The 17,833-nt window shown below is 32.8% G+C and overlaps 1 protein-coding gene and 1 non-coding gene across 6 annotated transcripts in view; one reads left to right on the forward strand and one right to left on the reverse strand.

The window, feature by feature from the left end:
- The window catches only part of LOC129965454 (autism susceptibility gene 2 protein-like), an 889,904-nt gene that overhangs the window by 64,482 nt on the left and 807,589 nt on the right, over positions 1 to 17,833 (reverse strand). For all 5 annotated transcript variants that reach the window (XM_056079331.1, XM_056079329.1, XM_056079330.1 and 2 more), the window contains one exon: positions 12,713 to 12,755. In XM_056079331.1, the coding sequence (XP_055935306.1) occupies positions 12,713 to 12,755 (43 nt within the window). The remainder of the gene's footprint in view (positions 1 to 12,712; positions 12,756 to 17,833) is intronic.
- On the forward strand, positions 13,857 to 13,927 carry Trnag-gcc (transfer RNA glycine (anticodon GCC)). Its single transcript has one exon. It is a non-coding gene; the product is annotated as a tRNA-Gly (tRNA).

Consider the following 17,833-nt stretch of genomic DNA (forward strand, 5'->3'; position numbering starts at 1 on the left):
AGCGGCAGACTATCAAATGTTCGAAAAGACGCAATGAATCTCTAGTCCTGATAGAGATATTGTCAAAATCCTCGCTTGTTGGAGAATACTCAATTTTGTCGCCAAAACCGTCGCTAAGTCTCTAAATTTTATAGCCAAGGACGGGGTTAATTGACCCGGCATTCTTTCAGTATACGTTAAGCAGCGTTCCTACGACCTGTCCGTCTGTAGACAAGGCACCCTTTCCTCTGATTTCCTTCTCTTGCGATTTTCAGGGGCTGTTTGATGTCTGTCCAGGAACAAATTGTCGGTAAACTGGATAGACATCAAAGAAACTCGGAAAACCGCAAAAGAGGGAAACAAGGGAAAGTGTGTCTTGTCTGCAGATGGACAGGTCGTAGGAACGCCGCCTTAGACTCACTTCCTTATTATGGGACTAACAGCGCAGGAAATCAATGTTACGTATTTGCATCAGTAAGTACTAAGCTAGTATGATAGAATCATCGATAAAGGTTAAAAATAATTTCTACATATCTTAAAACTACTTATAAGAATAAACAAAACTTTCAGCTCCATGGCAGTAAACAATTTCCATTTTAAATATGGAATTAAAACGCATAGAATATCAATTTCTTTTTAATCTATTCTGATTATAAATAGGAATATTTAAGTGGCCACAATACATACCGCGAATATCTTCTACCTTAAGAGTCAATTTAAGTTACTACTAGTTACAGAGTCAGTAACTAGCAGTAACTTAAATTGACATCTTTAGTAACTAGTAGTATCTTAAAATTGATAATTTTTGAGTAGTAACTTATTTATCTGACATACATAGATTTGATATTTTAAAATTATATCGGGTGTTGCCAAGAGCAGAAATACATTACTGAGCTCTTCGTAGATATCTGAATATTTACCGACAGAAACGAGCACAACATTAGGTACTTTAATTTTTCCTTTTCTCAACAACTTTAACTAAGGTAAATACAGGATGTAAATACATTTGCACTTTGCTCGGAACTAACTGAATGATTAATATGTTGACATGTTAAAGATCAGTTTAAACAGCACGTTACTGGTCATTTTCTAAACCTTTAAAAAAAGTAATGCTTTTAAAGATAACTTTGTATAAATATTTTCTTAACTTCAATACGGGACAATCTGTATATTTAAAAGTTGAATCACGGGGGAAAAAACAGCAACCTTCGGTTAATCCAGGCTGTCTGGTAACTTAACAATTATCCTAACAATTACGAGAAGGTGCTTAAAGGATATCCATAACACTCAAAGTAATCTTTACATTTCGAATCTCCCTAAATCCGAATTACACATTTTTTTAAATTATGTCTGTCAGTCTCTAAACACGATAACCTAAGAACCTTTTGGCCCAGACGAGAGAAATTTGGTATATTATTTTTACATCCAATTTGCAAATTTCTATAATTTTGAACTAGATGCATCCAGAAGAATTTTGTGTATCCGACTGCCCAAATGTAAAGTAACACATTAACTACCAATCGAAAAAAACTGGATGAATCAAATTTGTTACAAAGAGTTATCATCGAAAATGCAGATAAGTATCAAATTTCGAATTAAGTACGTCAAGGGGTTAAATGTCTGTCTGTCTGTACTTTTGCACGATGCATTTAAACACGATGATTCAAAAACACAACTTCAGTAAATGAAATTTGGTATGAGACCTTACAAATACAACTGAAACTATGTGCTAAATTTTGGTTTTAATCAGTCTGTAAAAAATGGTGATTAAAATAACATTCAGTGTCTGGTGCTTGTGTATTAACCGCACACCAGCGATTAATCACGAAAAGAAAATTCACCTAGTACTGCATACTAATAGGCTGTTTCGGAACTATTATTGGTCAATGAGAGTAGATTAATAACACACGACATTAACTGTTTATTCAGGAATTCGAAAACCCTCCGCGCTTTTGCACATGCGCCAGGATGCGTTTATTTAGTAAAAATAGGGGTGAAAGGAAAGATTAAAGGAGATGTTTGCGTTTAACAATAGGGTGAACTCAGATTATTCGCGGACTCAGGAAGCGTAAAAATTGCGGATAACTTACAATATTGCCAGAAAATTTCATTTAATTTACAATAAAATGCTTTCGAGCAATTTTTATTTATAAACATTAAATTATGACGAATAAATAGAAGATTTCTGTTCTTAAAATTTGGTAAATCACTTTTTACAAAATAATAATGATTTTTTATGTGAAACACTTTTTTTATATTGAATTTTTTGATAACATTTTGATATTAAATTACATTTCCGAGTATCCGGCCTAATGTGGTGGAAAAGCATGCCGGATAACAAAAAAAAAAAACCCGGATAGGTCGGAGTTCTATGAACTCATTCATTTCTTTGCCCACCAATAACAGAAGACAAAGTTTTTATACCAAAACTCACTGTTATAATACGTATTTCCTCACTTCTTATTGAGTACTAAGCCCTGTATTTATCTCAAGCCACGTAGAATGTGAACGCAGCAGCGGCCCTGTGAATCATAGAAGTATTTGCCGGCGTCGAATTAAAATAGAAAGCTCTGTACTGGTAGTTTATACATGTATATATACCGCACTGCACATTTCAAGAATTTATTAGAGAAAAAGTAAGTTAAAAGTTTTATAAGTTGTTCACATTTTAACATAAATTTTGTAAGCCTAACTTAAATACAGGAAACATAAACAAAACATTAAATGATTCGCAGGCCTAATTCTTAAGAAAATTGATTCAAACTGATTTTATTTTTCACTAATAAATGAAGAACAATGCTCTTTTCATGACACAACTTGCATTTTGCATGCGACACTTAGGAGAAGCAGATGCTTGCTTTCAATGTCTTGGCAATATTGCCAATGCAACGCATTGTCTTTGGTAAGCCATTTTTGCCACTTGAACTGGCCATAGAACCAATCAACATGTAATTTTGAATTAAAATAAAACAGTAAGTAGGAAGCGACACAACAATTACATACATGTAGGAAAAAATAGAACGAAAAAGTATCTAATGAAGTGGAAAATAAAGTAAAAAAATTTGGAAAATGAGCCAGCCCATCCTTCATATCTCAAACCTCTGACGAGGGCCACTGTGGCCTGGTGGTAAGGTCTCGGCTTCGGAACCGGAGGATTTCAGGTTCGAGACCCTATTCCACCGAAGAACTATCATGTAAGCAGGTCTGGTGCATGTTAAATCCTACGGAACCAAACGTCCTCCCGCTGATGGGGTATGAAAGTTTGGAGGGGGATGCCAGTTGAGGTGTCGTCCTCGTCATCTGATTGCAAGTCAAAATTACGAGGTCCATCTCAAAATAGCCTTAGTGTTGCTTTAAAAAAACGGAACGTTAATACAATTAAACTAAACTTCATCAAAAAGGGACGGCTTTGGAATACTGAAACGAACAGTATAAGAGAAAAGGCGAGATACTTTCGAAGAAACCACTTCCGCTGGTTCTAGTCAGTACAATTTTATATAATTAAAAAAAAATCGAAAGTAAAGAAAAAAAGAAACTCGCACGCACTTCCACCGCAAAAACCACCCCATGACGCACTCCTCCAATTAAACCGCCCAACAACCGTTTCTTCGTGCCATCCGTCAAACCGAAAACATGTCCTCTGCTACCCCTAAACGTCTTTCTTTCACCGCGGCAAAAGCAAAACAAAAAGTAAACAAAGGATCGGATGAGTCACGGCACGAGACGCCTTCACGGATGACTAACGACCCAAGACACCCGTAAGCCACCGTAAATACAGGTTAATCTCTCGTCGGGGGATGATCAGACGATAACGGAGGATCGAGCAGACGATTTGGAGGGTCGGTGTCAGACGTGATTTAGGTGCGTCTGTAACGGAGATCTTTTGTGGAGAAGTTGAGTCTTTTATCAGATGAAGGCCATGGCAGCGTGCGCGTGGTTCGGATCTTCGAGGATCAGTCCCCAACGCAGATAAATGATTCACGACCTTTTAAGCTTCGACTAACCTTTGGACAGCCAGACTGTTGTGCTTCGAGTTCAGAATGAAAATATATGAGAAATAAAATAAAAATGTATTTATGAATTTAAATAAGTAAAAGAGGAAGGAGGACGATCTTCCGAAATTTTATTACTTTTTCTTATATACAGAGTTATAAGCAAAAAGAAAATATTAAAATCATAAAAAAATTCAACTTTCAGATTTTATTGAAATTCTACATTAATGAATCCGATATAGAGTAATTTTATTTGGATTTTGACGCTTGGAATATATTATTAATGCCGGGTTTACACTCGGCCAGTTATAAGACGGCAAGTAGGTAGCGCATGCGTAGAAAGGGACTGATTTATGTTTGCCACAATATGAGATAGATTCAGGCATTCCATGCTTGGCTATAAATTGTCGTTTTTGTGTTCCAGAATTTTTCTTTTTCACTGCGAATCGTATTAAAATGATGAGTATTTACGCAAAAACAAACAAACAAACAAAAGGATAAAATTAAAAAACAGTTAACATATCTAAATTTAAAAAACTTTAGTAAAAAAAAAAAAAAAAAAAAAAAAAAAAGACGAGCGCGCGCGCGCGCACACACACACACAACCTTGTATCAGAAAGAACAAAGAGCAAAATATGTCGGAATTAATCTGCGATTAGTGATCCATTTTTTTCACGCCAAAAAAAATCGCCAAATGACACAAACGCATGCGCAGTAAGAAAAAATATAATAAAGCGGCTTGTAGCTGTCCCGTAGGGACCATTTCTTGCCATCGACCGAACAGTATTTTTTAGTCTTTCTACGCATGCGCAACCTACTTGCCGTCTTATAACTGGCCGCGTGTAAACCCGGCAAAAAAACGTAAAAATCTCGGACGAGTTGCTTTGGGCCATCTAGCTCAAAGGGGATGAAAATGGTGGGGGAGGGTTGACATTTTCCTTTCGCTATAACTTTCTTAATATTGAAGATAGAAATATAAATTCAATTAGACAAATTAGAGCCTCATTAAGACGAGCAACTTCTGTACTTAAAGTTTTTCAATAACTGCCATATCTAAGAAGTTGGATTTTCAAGCCCTAATACTAAATGTTTCTGACATTGACAATTTATGTTACCAGATAGTAATTCAGACGTAAAGGAATCTACCTTTGTTTGCTGAGAGGAATTTTTAGAGTGACTGCTGTCTGACGCACTATGAAAACGATTGCTCAAAATCACTTTAAGCTAGATAAATGAAACTTAGTGTATGGTTCTTACAACACATTTTTAGAACTCTGACAGAATTTGGAAGAAATCCATATACAGTTAGTAGGGTTGTTTATTAGAGTGGAAGTGAGCATGATAATTACAAAGAGGAAAGAGCTAAGTGGATAAAATTTGGTATCTGTGGATAAATTTGGTGGATAAGTGGATTTGGCTAAGTGGATAAATTTGATGGACAAAATTTGGTATTACAATTTTAGTACCTGACGTGCAAATTTGTATGAAATTTTGAATGCGATCCATGTATGGATTGATTGCCTATTGGTCTATATATTGGCATGGATGCTGTAATTAAAAAAGCAAACCCGTAAAGGACTTTAAAAAATGGAATTCAGGGTAAATGATCTTATAATTAAAACTATAGCTCTGTGTCTTCAAATGATCAAAACGAATGGTCCAAAATGCAAACTTCAAATTTCTTTGCGATACTATGAAGCACAAAACGCTCAAGCGCGTGATCTATCACTCCATAGGAAAGGTTTGTTTAGTTTAGTTCAGTTATGTTAACGTCCTGTTTAAAGCAACACTAGGGCTATTTTGGGACGGACCTCGTCATTTTGAACCTAGGTCAGATGACGAGGACGACACCTGAGATGGAATTAGAATCTCTCTGACATGGTGCCTCAATAGTCAGTTTTATTGGAAGTAGAGCTGATATAGTTCTGGATATTAAGTCGAATTCTCTATATGAAAAAATAATTTACAAGTTTAAGTCGATTATTGCTTTTTGTATTGGATTTCTCAGTTTCAAAAATCGTTCCATCATTAGGAGTAAACTGTTTCAACGTGTTTTAGAATCTAATATTAACATATATTCTGTTTTATTTTCAGTTAGTATATATTTTAGTAAAATATCCTTTTTTATAAGGGAACGTTTAAATATCTTAACAATTTTTCGAACTTTATAAATTCTAGGAAGCAATTCTTGATAGGTTAATATTTCATCCTCATTAGCAATATCTTCTTCAAGAATTACATTGTAATTATCTTCATTGTCAATATCACTCTCACACTTACTCTCTTGTAAGTTGGAATCCGAAGTTTCTATATCCCCAGTATTTGGATTCTTCTGTTCTTTATTTTTTTGGTATAATACATACATCTCTTACTCCAAACTGAATTCCATGTGCATAGCACAACTGCTGATTTGCACCAATCAACTTTCCAACATGTTGCTCCTTCAGTCGTTATGGATACAATTTCTTCTTTCAGGGATAATCCATGTTTCATTAATTTAGATATAAGCAATTAATTAAGCCATTAATTAGCTAATTAATTTCGCCCGTTAGGGAGACATAAAAACAAAAACGTATACTATTTTGCTATGTTCGCGATCCCTGAACATATAGTGGAGACAATTTTAAAAATTTCTAGTAAATACCGAAAAACCGGTATTTAAACTTGTGAATACCGGTATTACAAAATTGTACAAATAGCTCAAAATACCGGTATTCGGTATCCCGGTATACCGGTATTGCAATCCCTAGTAGGAATATTTCCGCCTTTCACTGCTCTCCGATTCCTTTGTATTAAAAATCTGAGCGCATGATGTTCACAACCCTGCCCTAAGCTCCACAATTTCCATGCGGGGGAAGGGAATAAATATCAGGAAATATATAAGAAAGTTTCGGGAGACCATTCCAATTACTGTTCGTTTCAGTATTCAAAGACTACCACTTTTCGATGATTGTATCTCATTAAGGGGAGAGACGTGGAAGGATGAACGCATTTCCGGAATTCTTCGTCATTCTTTGACCTTGATTTTCGCCCTATTAGATATCTAATATATCCTATTTTGCCCTATTAGATATCCCCTCATCTCACCTTTTCTCTCACCCCTATTTTGTCGAATTGAACTCATCCTAACGCATATATTAGATACCAGAGAGTTTTAGAATCCATTGTCAAACAATAGTTATTTATGCAGTGAAGACACAGACAACATTTCACTGCATTAGTGATAATTTTGAATTGATGCTACAAGAGAAAACAAAAAGCATACGATCAGTTATTCCTTAACTTTTTTCAAATGAATAATTTAAATATCTAACCGAGACTCACAAAATGAAAAATCTGAAAGGCATGCATAATAAATTATTTTTATGCAACATGCAATGGTGCAAAATCAAATAGTTTCTTTAAAATAATTAAAATTATTAGATTACAGTTAGACATCCACATAAAATGCTCCACCCTAAAGATCCTCCTTTAATTTAACAGTAACTTCCAATCGTATTTTTATATCTTTAGATACGTTTTGGGGCGATTTCAAGGAGCCGTCTCGAATAAGACATTTTTCTTAAGTCGGTCGTTGATAGGGTTAACATTATGAAATTAAAATTTTCATAAGTTAGTCAATTTGGGTCGTACAAGATCGAATTTTTTTGGTTAAAATTTACTTTCTTAAAATTATTTTACTAGGTGGAACAGGACTAGGCGGCTGAATAAAAATTAGATAGATTTTTTTTCTTCTACAAAACATATATGACTAAAACAACATAGTTTTATGTCATTGACAGCATTTGTACAATTTATATGTACTTTCTAATCTGAGAGATAGAATACCTTTTGCGCATGCGCCAGGAGGTGTTGAATTCATTAAAATAAAGTGAGAAAAAAGATGGAGATGTTGTTTAGCAAGACAGAAAACCTTGAATAATTAGAGTAATTACTACGAATAATCCGCAACAATGGACTAGTCATTTGAATACCAAATGCACAAGTTTCGAATCAAAATTAAAAAGTATAGCTCATAAAGATAAGCAAAAATAAAGAACAGAGGAAAACTCATCTTCTGGGGGAAGATCAAAGCCTAACAAAAAATATCAGACAGAATTTTTGAAACAGTGTATCATCCCTTCGAAGGGTAAAAACGTAAAAAAGGGGGAAGTATCGAGTTCTAAAAACAACCAGCATATACTTATCTATAAGAGTTTAAAAAGTAAACATTGGGCCACGATTGGAACGGGCATTTAGAATAGTACTACCATGGAAATCTTTTTGTTTTACAGTGATTAACATAGTACTCAGAAACCCGGTGGCGTCACAGGTCCAAGGTTCGATCCTCGGGCTGGGAAAGGTCAACTCAGCATTTCATCCCTTCAGTGGGTCGATAAACTGAGGACCAAGCATGCTTGGCAACTAACACTGCGGGTTCCGCGTTAGGCTGACCACCTAACAGGGACATCTTGCACCCCAGGACCCTCGGTCAAGAAAACAGATATGGGTACTGTAGGCCTTGGTTCACATGGGCTGTCATGACACTGATTTTAGTTTAAAATAGTACTCAAACAAATGTTTCATCAGTTTTACTCGACGAACTTAATACAAATAAAAAACAACAATTCTACTAGAACCAGATTCCATTTTCAAATCCAAGAATCCATAATAATATTTGCAAAGAAAATAGAAAAATGAGAATGTTAAAAAGTAACACCACTTCTTATACAATCTATTTAAAAATCGTGATTCATTCACTTCAAAAGCAAAATAAAAGTTATTAAATATGCAATTTAAGTCTTTAGTAAAAATATGTATACAATTTCAAAACTCAATAACAAAAAAAAAAAAAAAAAAAAAATCTCAAAATTATTTACCGCTCTTAAACAATCAAACCACAGTCTATTTAAAAGAAAACAAGATTTTTCCTTAACGCTTTAATGGCATTAATAAACTTTTAACCATTTAATCACTTTGTTAAACATAAACTTTTCCATAAATCTTTCTTATCACAACGAGCAAAAAAATACTTGAAACACCCAACAAACCCACATCTTCTTAAAAGCATAGCGAAGATGAATGTTTTTAGAAAGTAATAAATTGCAAACAAATTGAGGAAGGTCAAAAACTGCATTTACTAAAATCTCCCTTTCCAGAACAAAAACAAAATTTGAAAGATGAACTGAAGCTAAGAGGTTTTTAATTAATAAATATACACTTCTTACCATCGTCTATCGTTTTTTCTTCTTCCCATTTTTAAACAAGAGATGATGAATTTATAATAAATTTCTGGAATAGAGAATCAACGAGAAATTAATTCATAGGATTAATTTTTCTCCGTCGCCATTTTTTTTTCTTTCATCCCTTTGTGTTATTTCTTCGCGAAATTATTTATCAACCTAATTTATTTGGAAAGAAGATTGGGTAATTTATTTTAAGGAAAACGAGGAGTTGTTTTCTTTATCATGAGGAATAAGAAAAATGGGTAAAAATGCTTTTCTGAATAATTACTTACAGTCTATTACAAATAAATTATTCTAAAACGATGTGTGTCGAGACTTATTATGCTTTCAGCTGAGGGCATTAAAAATAATTAAATGGTATGTCTATCAAGAAAAGCAGAGCGGGTTCTTGTATAACGAAGAAGATACGCTTTTCAGTAATAAGAAAGCGCTTTCTAAGAGGAATGCATTATTAATTTATGCGCGTTGAAATGCCTCTAAACAGTCGATCAATGCGGATTTCAGCGATGAGTATGTATAAAGGAAGAAGCTCGAATTCAGGTTAAATTATAAAGAGATCTCAATTTTTGTCCATGGAAGCATAAAATATTCTTGAATAGCGCAGAATTTGTACTTATTCATTTCATTTACTTATTTTATTGCAGAGATTTATTATTATTTTAGCTAGAACTGGCAACTTGAAGCCATTGAGTTCCTATTTGCCAAAGGAAAGGGTTTGATAATTATGTTCTCATCCGTTAGTAAGTAATATTAAGCCTTTCTAGGAGCATAGGAAGTATGCTTCCCACCAAATTTATCAATCTTTGTATGAAATTATGTAGGTTGGCATAAGTTCTATCAAATTTTTTTAGTAAGTCAGAAACTTAGATGCTTCAGTTCTTTATCTCAGACAAAATGATGTGTCTTCATTCGTTACTTAATTATTAATTAACCAACTTAATAAATTAATCAAATTAAATTTATCTAATAAGCTAAATGAATCCCTTTTCTTATTCAAATTTTTTCTAAAATATCCCTGTGTTTTCCTTGCGCGTGTAGAGAAATCCCTATCAAAATCTTATGGTATATAAGACCAGGGGTAGTTAATTTCTCCCTCTTTTTGCGCTAATCTGCTCTTGTGTCGCTTTGTGATATTAATGAGAATTGTTTAGGAAATTTTAATTCAAAACATTAAAATTCCTTTTTACAGAAAAATCATTGGAAGAATAATATAAAGATGAACGATGGGTGGGTGTTCAATGAACCGCTCTTGACAGTCTCATTCCTTATGACCTTGATATTCAATACGTGTCATTCTATTCCAACGATTACCATTTGTATTTCATTATCAGTTTTTTTACCTTCCGTTCTACTTCTTATAAGATAAGCAGTAATTTTTGAGAGGTACTTTTGAAAGAATATTGTTTTCTTAAAATGATAATATAGTTTAATCATCTCTCAAGGCATTTATTGTTTCGAGAATATGAAGATAAAAGTGGCACTTTACTGATTATGCGTCATATAACTTAATTAAATTTCATTACAAATAGAATAATAAAGTTGATGTGTTTAAAGAAATCATAAAGTTTAACTGTTGTTTGCATTTTTCAGAAGAAAAAAAATGTACATTCAAATCTTAGTAGATTACAAATTTTTAAACAATTAAATTTCAAAAGACCAAAAATGTATAGAATGAAGAACAGAAGAATGAGAATAATGTTATTTGAAATCTCCGTGAGAAATATTCGTCTTTAAAAGAATAATTGGCATAGAAAAATTCTTTTTACTCTTCAATTCTATTTACAGTAACTTTGCAATCATTGATCGAGAACCCCTATTTTGCATTGTCGTCCTACCCTCAATTTTTGGTACAATAGCACGATTCTTTAACAAAGACCTCATTTAGTTTCGTATAAATAATGAAATTTATTATATCAGACATTCATAGAATACACAGCGGCTGTTTTACTGACTAGCTGCTTATAAATACTCTACTGAAAGAGAACTGTCAGCAAATGTAGTAAAGAATTGCATTACTAGTAAAGAACTTGTAAGAACTTTTCTAGTAAAGAACTCCAAGTTATCGAGTTAGTAAGTTAGTTATAAGCTATAACTTAGGTATAATTTAATTTATAACTTAGTTATAATATATTATTAGTCATAACTTATAATAACTATAACTTTATAGTAATTAGCTAATTAATTTTAAATTTCATTTAATTAATTAATTTTTAATTAGTTAGTTTTTATATCAGTTATAACTTTATCATTATTAATTGCAAATTAGTTATAAGTTATTATTATAAGTTAAATTTCCGCTAGTTAAGATAAAGTTACAAGTTAAATTAGTAATAAGTTAATTAGTTACCAAATAATTAAATATACAAATTCTGCGCATAGTAAAGTATTATGATAATATTAACATTTAATCAATTATAACCAGTTAGGTTCCGGTGCTTGATTATGTTCACTTAGTTATTAGAATATTTATAAACACTGATTATCAGCCTTCAACTTGCTCTGCTTTGCTATATATAAACGCGGATACCTGGAAGTCTGAAGACTTGACAGATAAACAAAAGCATACAGATGTTTTACAAGTTTAAAACAATTTTTAAAGTTGAAATGTGAAACTAAATTGATAATTTCTTATAAGAGAAGCCTCATAATATGCATTGAATATAGGACCATGAAATAGCTAAATTCGTCACCGCTTACTACAAACACAAGAGTATTAAAAAAAAGTAAAAAATAATTAATAACAACATTGTGATTAAAAATTAATAATTAATTCTTGCTAACAATTAATAACATTGTGATATCGAGAGTATGGGTAATACTTATTAGCCGGTATTTCAGCTCAAACTCACATGCCACGATTCGCACCACTATGGCGTTATTCTTATTGATAGTGTGCATATACAGTTGTTGCACAGAGCGCCATTCTAGCGAAGATTTGTCAGTAAAAAGGAAAGATAAGAGTATTTTAATTCGATAAAAAATAAAAAGGATATATTTATTTTAACACCCAACGATTTAAAAAGGAGAAAATGCACTGTTCTTTCATTTCTTTATCTAAATCCTTGCTTTCTATGTATATTTTTAGATTTAATTCACAAAATAATCCGAAGATTAAAATCTGTTTTTATATATTTTAAACAATTCTGAGAAACACCTATTGCACTTCAAATCAGCACACTTTGTGTGAAGTGGGGGAGGGGGGAGGTGCCGAGAATCCTCACTTTAGTGTCTCAACCACTTTGCTCGCCAAGAAAGCGTCGACGCCAGAGCATTTCCAACCTTAACCACTTCCTAAAAGGTAAGGACAGTTAAGAAAATGATTGAAGAGTTATTTAACTCTTTTCTCCAGTAGAGTGCTTTCAAGTGCCATTCTTATAAAAATCCTTCAACTCGAAATGGGTGCTCAGACAACTGGAGAGGGTTATTTACAGATAAGGCGAGCGACTTGTTTTATTTTTTTTCTTTCTCGGGCATTCTTTTACCTTATTTAGATCTTCCAAAGAGAAAAGGACTTACGTTTGGGAGATTCCGGTCGAGGTGGGTCGAGGTCCGGGGGCACCTGGAAAAAAAAGAAAAGAAATTTAAGCACTAAGAAATTAAACATTGAACAAAATAAAAATTTGATTTTTTTTAGTTGTTTTCTGGCATTAGAAACTGTTAATGACGAGATGCTTAGCATTTACAGTATGATTATAATTTTTTTTAAAAAAAATACATTTTAATACGATAATCCATGAACTGTGAATTTTTTTGCTGGAACTGTTGGCCGTACAAGTTATATACACAAAAGGTTGTGTAATATTATAATTATATTCAAATTAAGTTTTGCTTTAAAAATATTGGATACGTTTAATAAAGGGTATCGTTTTCAAATGATTAATATAATCATTTCAATAAAAAACGGGAGACTGAGCAAGTAACTGCTCAATCACACATTTTTGTACGGTATTTCAACCTAATATAAAAACCAAAATAAAAATATAATGCTTCAGATATGACAATTTTGTTCCATTCAACTTACAGAGGAATTTCAAATTTGTTCACTTGTTGCACAGAATATATACTTTCTGATACACACAATATCGACTAATACGTGTAGAATGAAATTAAATTGTCAGGTGTACCAAATATATTTTTGGCGGAGAATGGTATGCGTAAAATTCTAAAATCCCCAAATGGGGATAGTAGCAGCTGATAGGTCAACTGATTAAAATGAGACTCTTGGCTGATTTTTCCTCTAAATAACGCCAATTTTTGTTAAAATATGACGAGGATTTTTGTGAACTTTCGTCAGCAGCAGAGTGACGAGAGAGGATAAGAGGGGTTAAAAAATGCAAAGTGTATTTAAAATCTTAATGTTTATCTACTTCTTAACGTCAATTCTGATAAAATGAGGCAAAATAAAACCATGATGTCGTCTGGGAGCGAAAAGATAATTTTATGCCACGCGCGCCACATATTCTCGTTATGCCATTAGCTCTTACATCAAATACACCTAGTCGCCCTCCCTTTCAACCACCAACGCTTTTCATTTCACTTCGAGATGTTTCAATTCAGGTGATCAAAGATGTACTTTACCGATTTAGAAATAGGTCATTGATGGGAGTCTTCTTCAAGGCTGCGCTTTCTTTCACCTGTGTAGCATCGGTGGTTTTGTGTAGCATCGGTGGTTCAGTGGTAGAATGCTCGCCTGCCACGCGGGCGGCCCGGGTTCGATTCCCGGCCGATGCAAAATCTTTTGAATTTTTAATGAGTGGACCCGGATTAATTATTTTTATTTTTGAGGAGTATTTTGGACCGAATGGTGAATGTAAAATTCCAAAATCCTCCAAATGGGGATCGTGGCAGTTAATGGATTAATCATTACAACATAAAATATTATCTAAATCTGCTGTACCATAGAAAACATGCAAAAGCATAAAAATATAGCAAAATTATTATTGCCAAAAGTCGTGAAAAATGTTTTTTTTTTTTTTAAGTTGAAATAAATGCGTTTAAAATAGCCGTCATAGGTCAAAACAATTAAACATATCTGACGAAGCGTAAGTGATTGATCCTATTATTCATTCTGCAATAACAATAGGTTCTTTTGTAAGTGGTTGATCCTATTGTTCATTGTGCAATCTGCTAGAGCAGTAAAGAGAAAGTAATATAGATTCAAATATACTTATTACAAATTTTAGTTCAATATATTTATATTAAAAAATACGGATGTGGTGGTATGTAGATTATTATGATCTGTGCAGGAAGCAACAGGACGGATGTTTTTAGGAACATTTCTTTTAATAATCACATTCACACACTAAACAAGCACAAACACAAAGATAAGACATTCACGCGTGCGGCTTCACAGTTCAGCGTCACATCTCATTCTAATTACAATCGCAATGCACTATGGGATAGTATAATCAGGTATCGCCATCTAGTATCCAAAAGAGAAGATAAGAGTAATGCAACTGCTACACGGATAGTTACAAGGCACAACAATATTTCGAGAAATTAATGGATAATATACTCTCTGATGCAGAGGGTGATCCATTCCAGATTTTGAGGGATAAATATCAACCCAAAATTAGCTATTCTTCATCAAACAGCTCAACAGATAATGAATGATAAGCTGTTATTAGAAAGAAACGAAACATATCATAATAAGTCCTACAAGTATATCTTTTTCAGTAGGTCTCACTTATCAGTTATTATGCGTTTAAATGGCTCGAGTGAATCATCGCTAAGATGCGGACAGAAAAAGAAAAAGATTTCACATGAAGCATTAGTGATTCATAGGACCTGAATAAATATAACCCTGTTAGATGAACTTGTTTCTCGTAAAAATAAAGTACTAAAAGCGTGCTTTTATTCTTGTGTTGAAAAAATGTCCCTACCATTTAAAAGTCCTATAAAAAAGTTAATACCAAAATTAAATTCGCCCCAGCGTTTGACAAGTGCATTGTGAACAAGGATGAAATACACTCATGCGACGTGCGAGTCACGTGATGAATGTCATTGAGCATGACATTTAAACTTAAAGTTGGCTTAAGGTATGATGTGACGTGATATTCTTTTCGTTTTATAAAAATTTTAATAGGTACAACGAGTTAGACATTTTTCTCTATTCATCCCACTACAAAGATATTGCAATTACGAATAACCTGTATTAATAATAAAGAAAAATGTGTGGGAACGTTGGCACTCTAAAGTTAAATCCTTTGACCTACAGGTATCAAATTTGGTACAAATATACTTTGGAGGATGGGAATGTGCACCTAGCCACGATTTTCTTTCAAAATTTAATTAATTAAAAATGAAATGAGATGTTGCTAAAACTTTTAAAACATTGTAGTACAAAATAAATTTTTACATCACTTTAAAATTTTAAAAATTATCTTTTTAAAGATAGCATTTTTTTTCAACTTTGCCATTTTTCAGTCATTTTTTTTTCTTGCATAGTTTTCAAAAATGAACTTTATTGTTGAAATGAAAATCGAAACGTTGTCCCTGCTTTATCCAGTATTTAAGGGCCCGATTTTCTTCCATTGTTGTAAGCTTAAAAAAAAAATTACCAAATATCTGCGCAATCTTCATGAGAAATCAGAAAAGGAAATCACATCTCTACAAAAAGCAACGTGCAATTTGAAATTGAAAGGCCAGAGCCGTTTTTAATATTATTAGAGTGTCATAAAAATGTTTATGCATAGAATAAATAAAATAGGTGTCAAACTATTGAAACAATATGGTTTTAAAATCTGATAGAATTTAATGCTTAAAAAATATTTTGCTGACAGAATCTTGAATTTCAAGTTATGCATAAGAAGTTTAACTGATATTAAACACAAAAAATATTCCCAGTGAACTAGCTGGTCGCCAAATGTATAAAATAAAATACCAGAAGGCAGCAAGAACATCGATCAGTAGTTTGCCACGGGAATAAAAACGCAGCATTAGATTTATTGTCTAATATTTCATAAAAATAACTATATTTCAGAATAGATTCTCGATTGCTACTCTTAAAATGTGAAAGCAAAGCACCATAAACCAAAAAGAGAGGGAAAAAAATCAGTTTAAAAGACAAATGCGAATTCCACAAACAGCCAACAACAGAATGTGTATAAAACAATTTAACAAAAATATTACGGTGGCCTTTTAGCATATTTGTTCTTTTTCTGCAAGGCAAAATGGATAAAAAGTTCCGGTTCAGCAAACGATTTGCTTTCGGGGGGGGGGGGAATCTACCAAAAAAAAATCTTGAATGGAAGTGGAGGGGAGGGGGAGGGGAGAAATCTCTTCCAATTTAAAATTAATGAAATTCCTACCGAATTTTGAAGTCTTTCTTTTCTTTTTTCTTTTTTCAGTAAATGAGATTATTATCATGGCTGGGGGCTGCGCTTCCAAAAAATAAAAAGGAAATTTTTTATATATATATATCCTTTTCTTTTTTCGTTTGTTCATAGGTTTTATACGTTTTTTCCACCTTTCTATTCTTTTTTTTTTCTTTTTGATTATCGATGGGGCATTTAATAAATATTTGCATAAGAAGAAAATGCCCTTGGGAGTTCGAAAAGGATGGGCGAAGGGTGAGGAGAATTTTCGAACGTTCTATTCTAGCATCAAAGAGAGTTAAAGTGAAGGGAGGAGAGCAAATAATGAAATAAGTACTTTTTGACGCTCGCGGCTTAAAAGACACACCAACTTTTCTTTTGAAGTGCAAAAAACTTTTTAAAAAAAAAACCTGTTGGGAAAAAACAGAACTGCCATTAGTATAATTTTCGATAAGTGAGTTAAGTACACTAAAGGAGGTCAAAATGTCAATTTTGAACAATGCAAACGTTCCAGCTTTCACCTGTGCTGTTTTTCGTTTTAAAAACTATTTTTATTATTGATTTTGTTTCGACATTTCCATAAGGAAGAGGAAAGTTAGATTGAATAAATCTTTGCATTAACTTTTAAAAGTAGCTTTGAAAATTTTAAAAATGCCCCCCCCTCCCAACTTTATTAAATTTACTGCTGAATCAATTAAAATGTTGATCCGTTGAGCCGAATTTCTTTTCAAGAAAAATATTTAAAAAATTTTGAAGTATATGCCACACGAAATTTTGAAGTATGTTCTGTATGAAGTATGTTTTGAAGTGTGTTCTGTATGTTCTGAAGTATGTTCACCGTATTTTCTGCTAAAAGAAAACAAAAATATTAATGAATAATATAAAGCATATTAGACATTATTTTTTATATCACTCATATAAATGTGGAAATCTGGGGAGGGGGGGGGGAGGAAAGAAGAAAGAAACAGAAATATGTTCCTCTAATTAACCCTTTAAAGGACCATTTTTTTTCTAGTCATATTATATTAAAATATTTTTAGGCTTGAATTTAGAATAAGAAAACGGATTCATTTAGCTTATTAGATAAATTTAATTTGATTAATTAATTAATTTGGTTAATTAATAATTAAGTAACGAATGAAGACACATAATTTTGTCTGAGATAAAGAACTGAAGCATCTAAGTTTCTAACTTACTAAAAAAATTTGTCAGAACTTATGCCAACCTACATAATTTCATACAAAGATTGATAAATTTAGTGGGAAGCATACTTTCCACGGCCCTAGAAAGGGTTAAATGCGCCATGACAAAAAATTCGTTA

The sequence above is a fragment of the Argiope bruennichi genome, chromosome 4 (genome assembly GCF_947563725.1).
Source record: "Argiope bruennichi chromosome 4, qqArgBrue1.1, whole genome shotgun sequence".
NCBI lineage: Eukaryota > Metazoa > Arthropoda > Arachnida > Araneae > Araneidae > Argiope > Argiope bruennichi.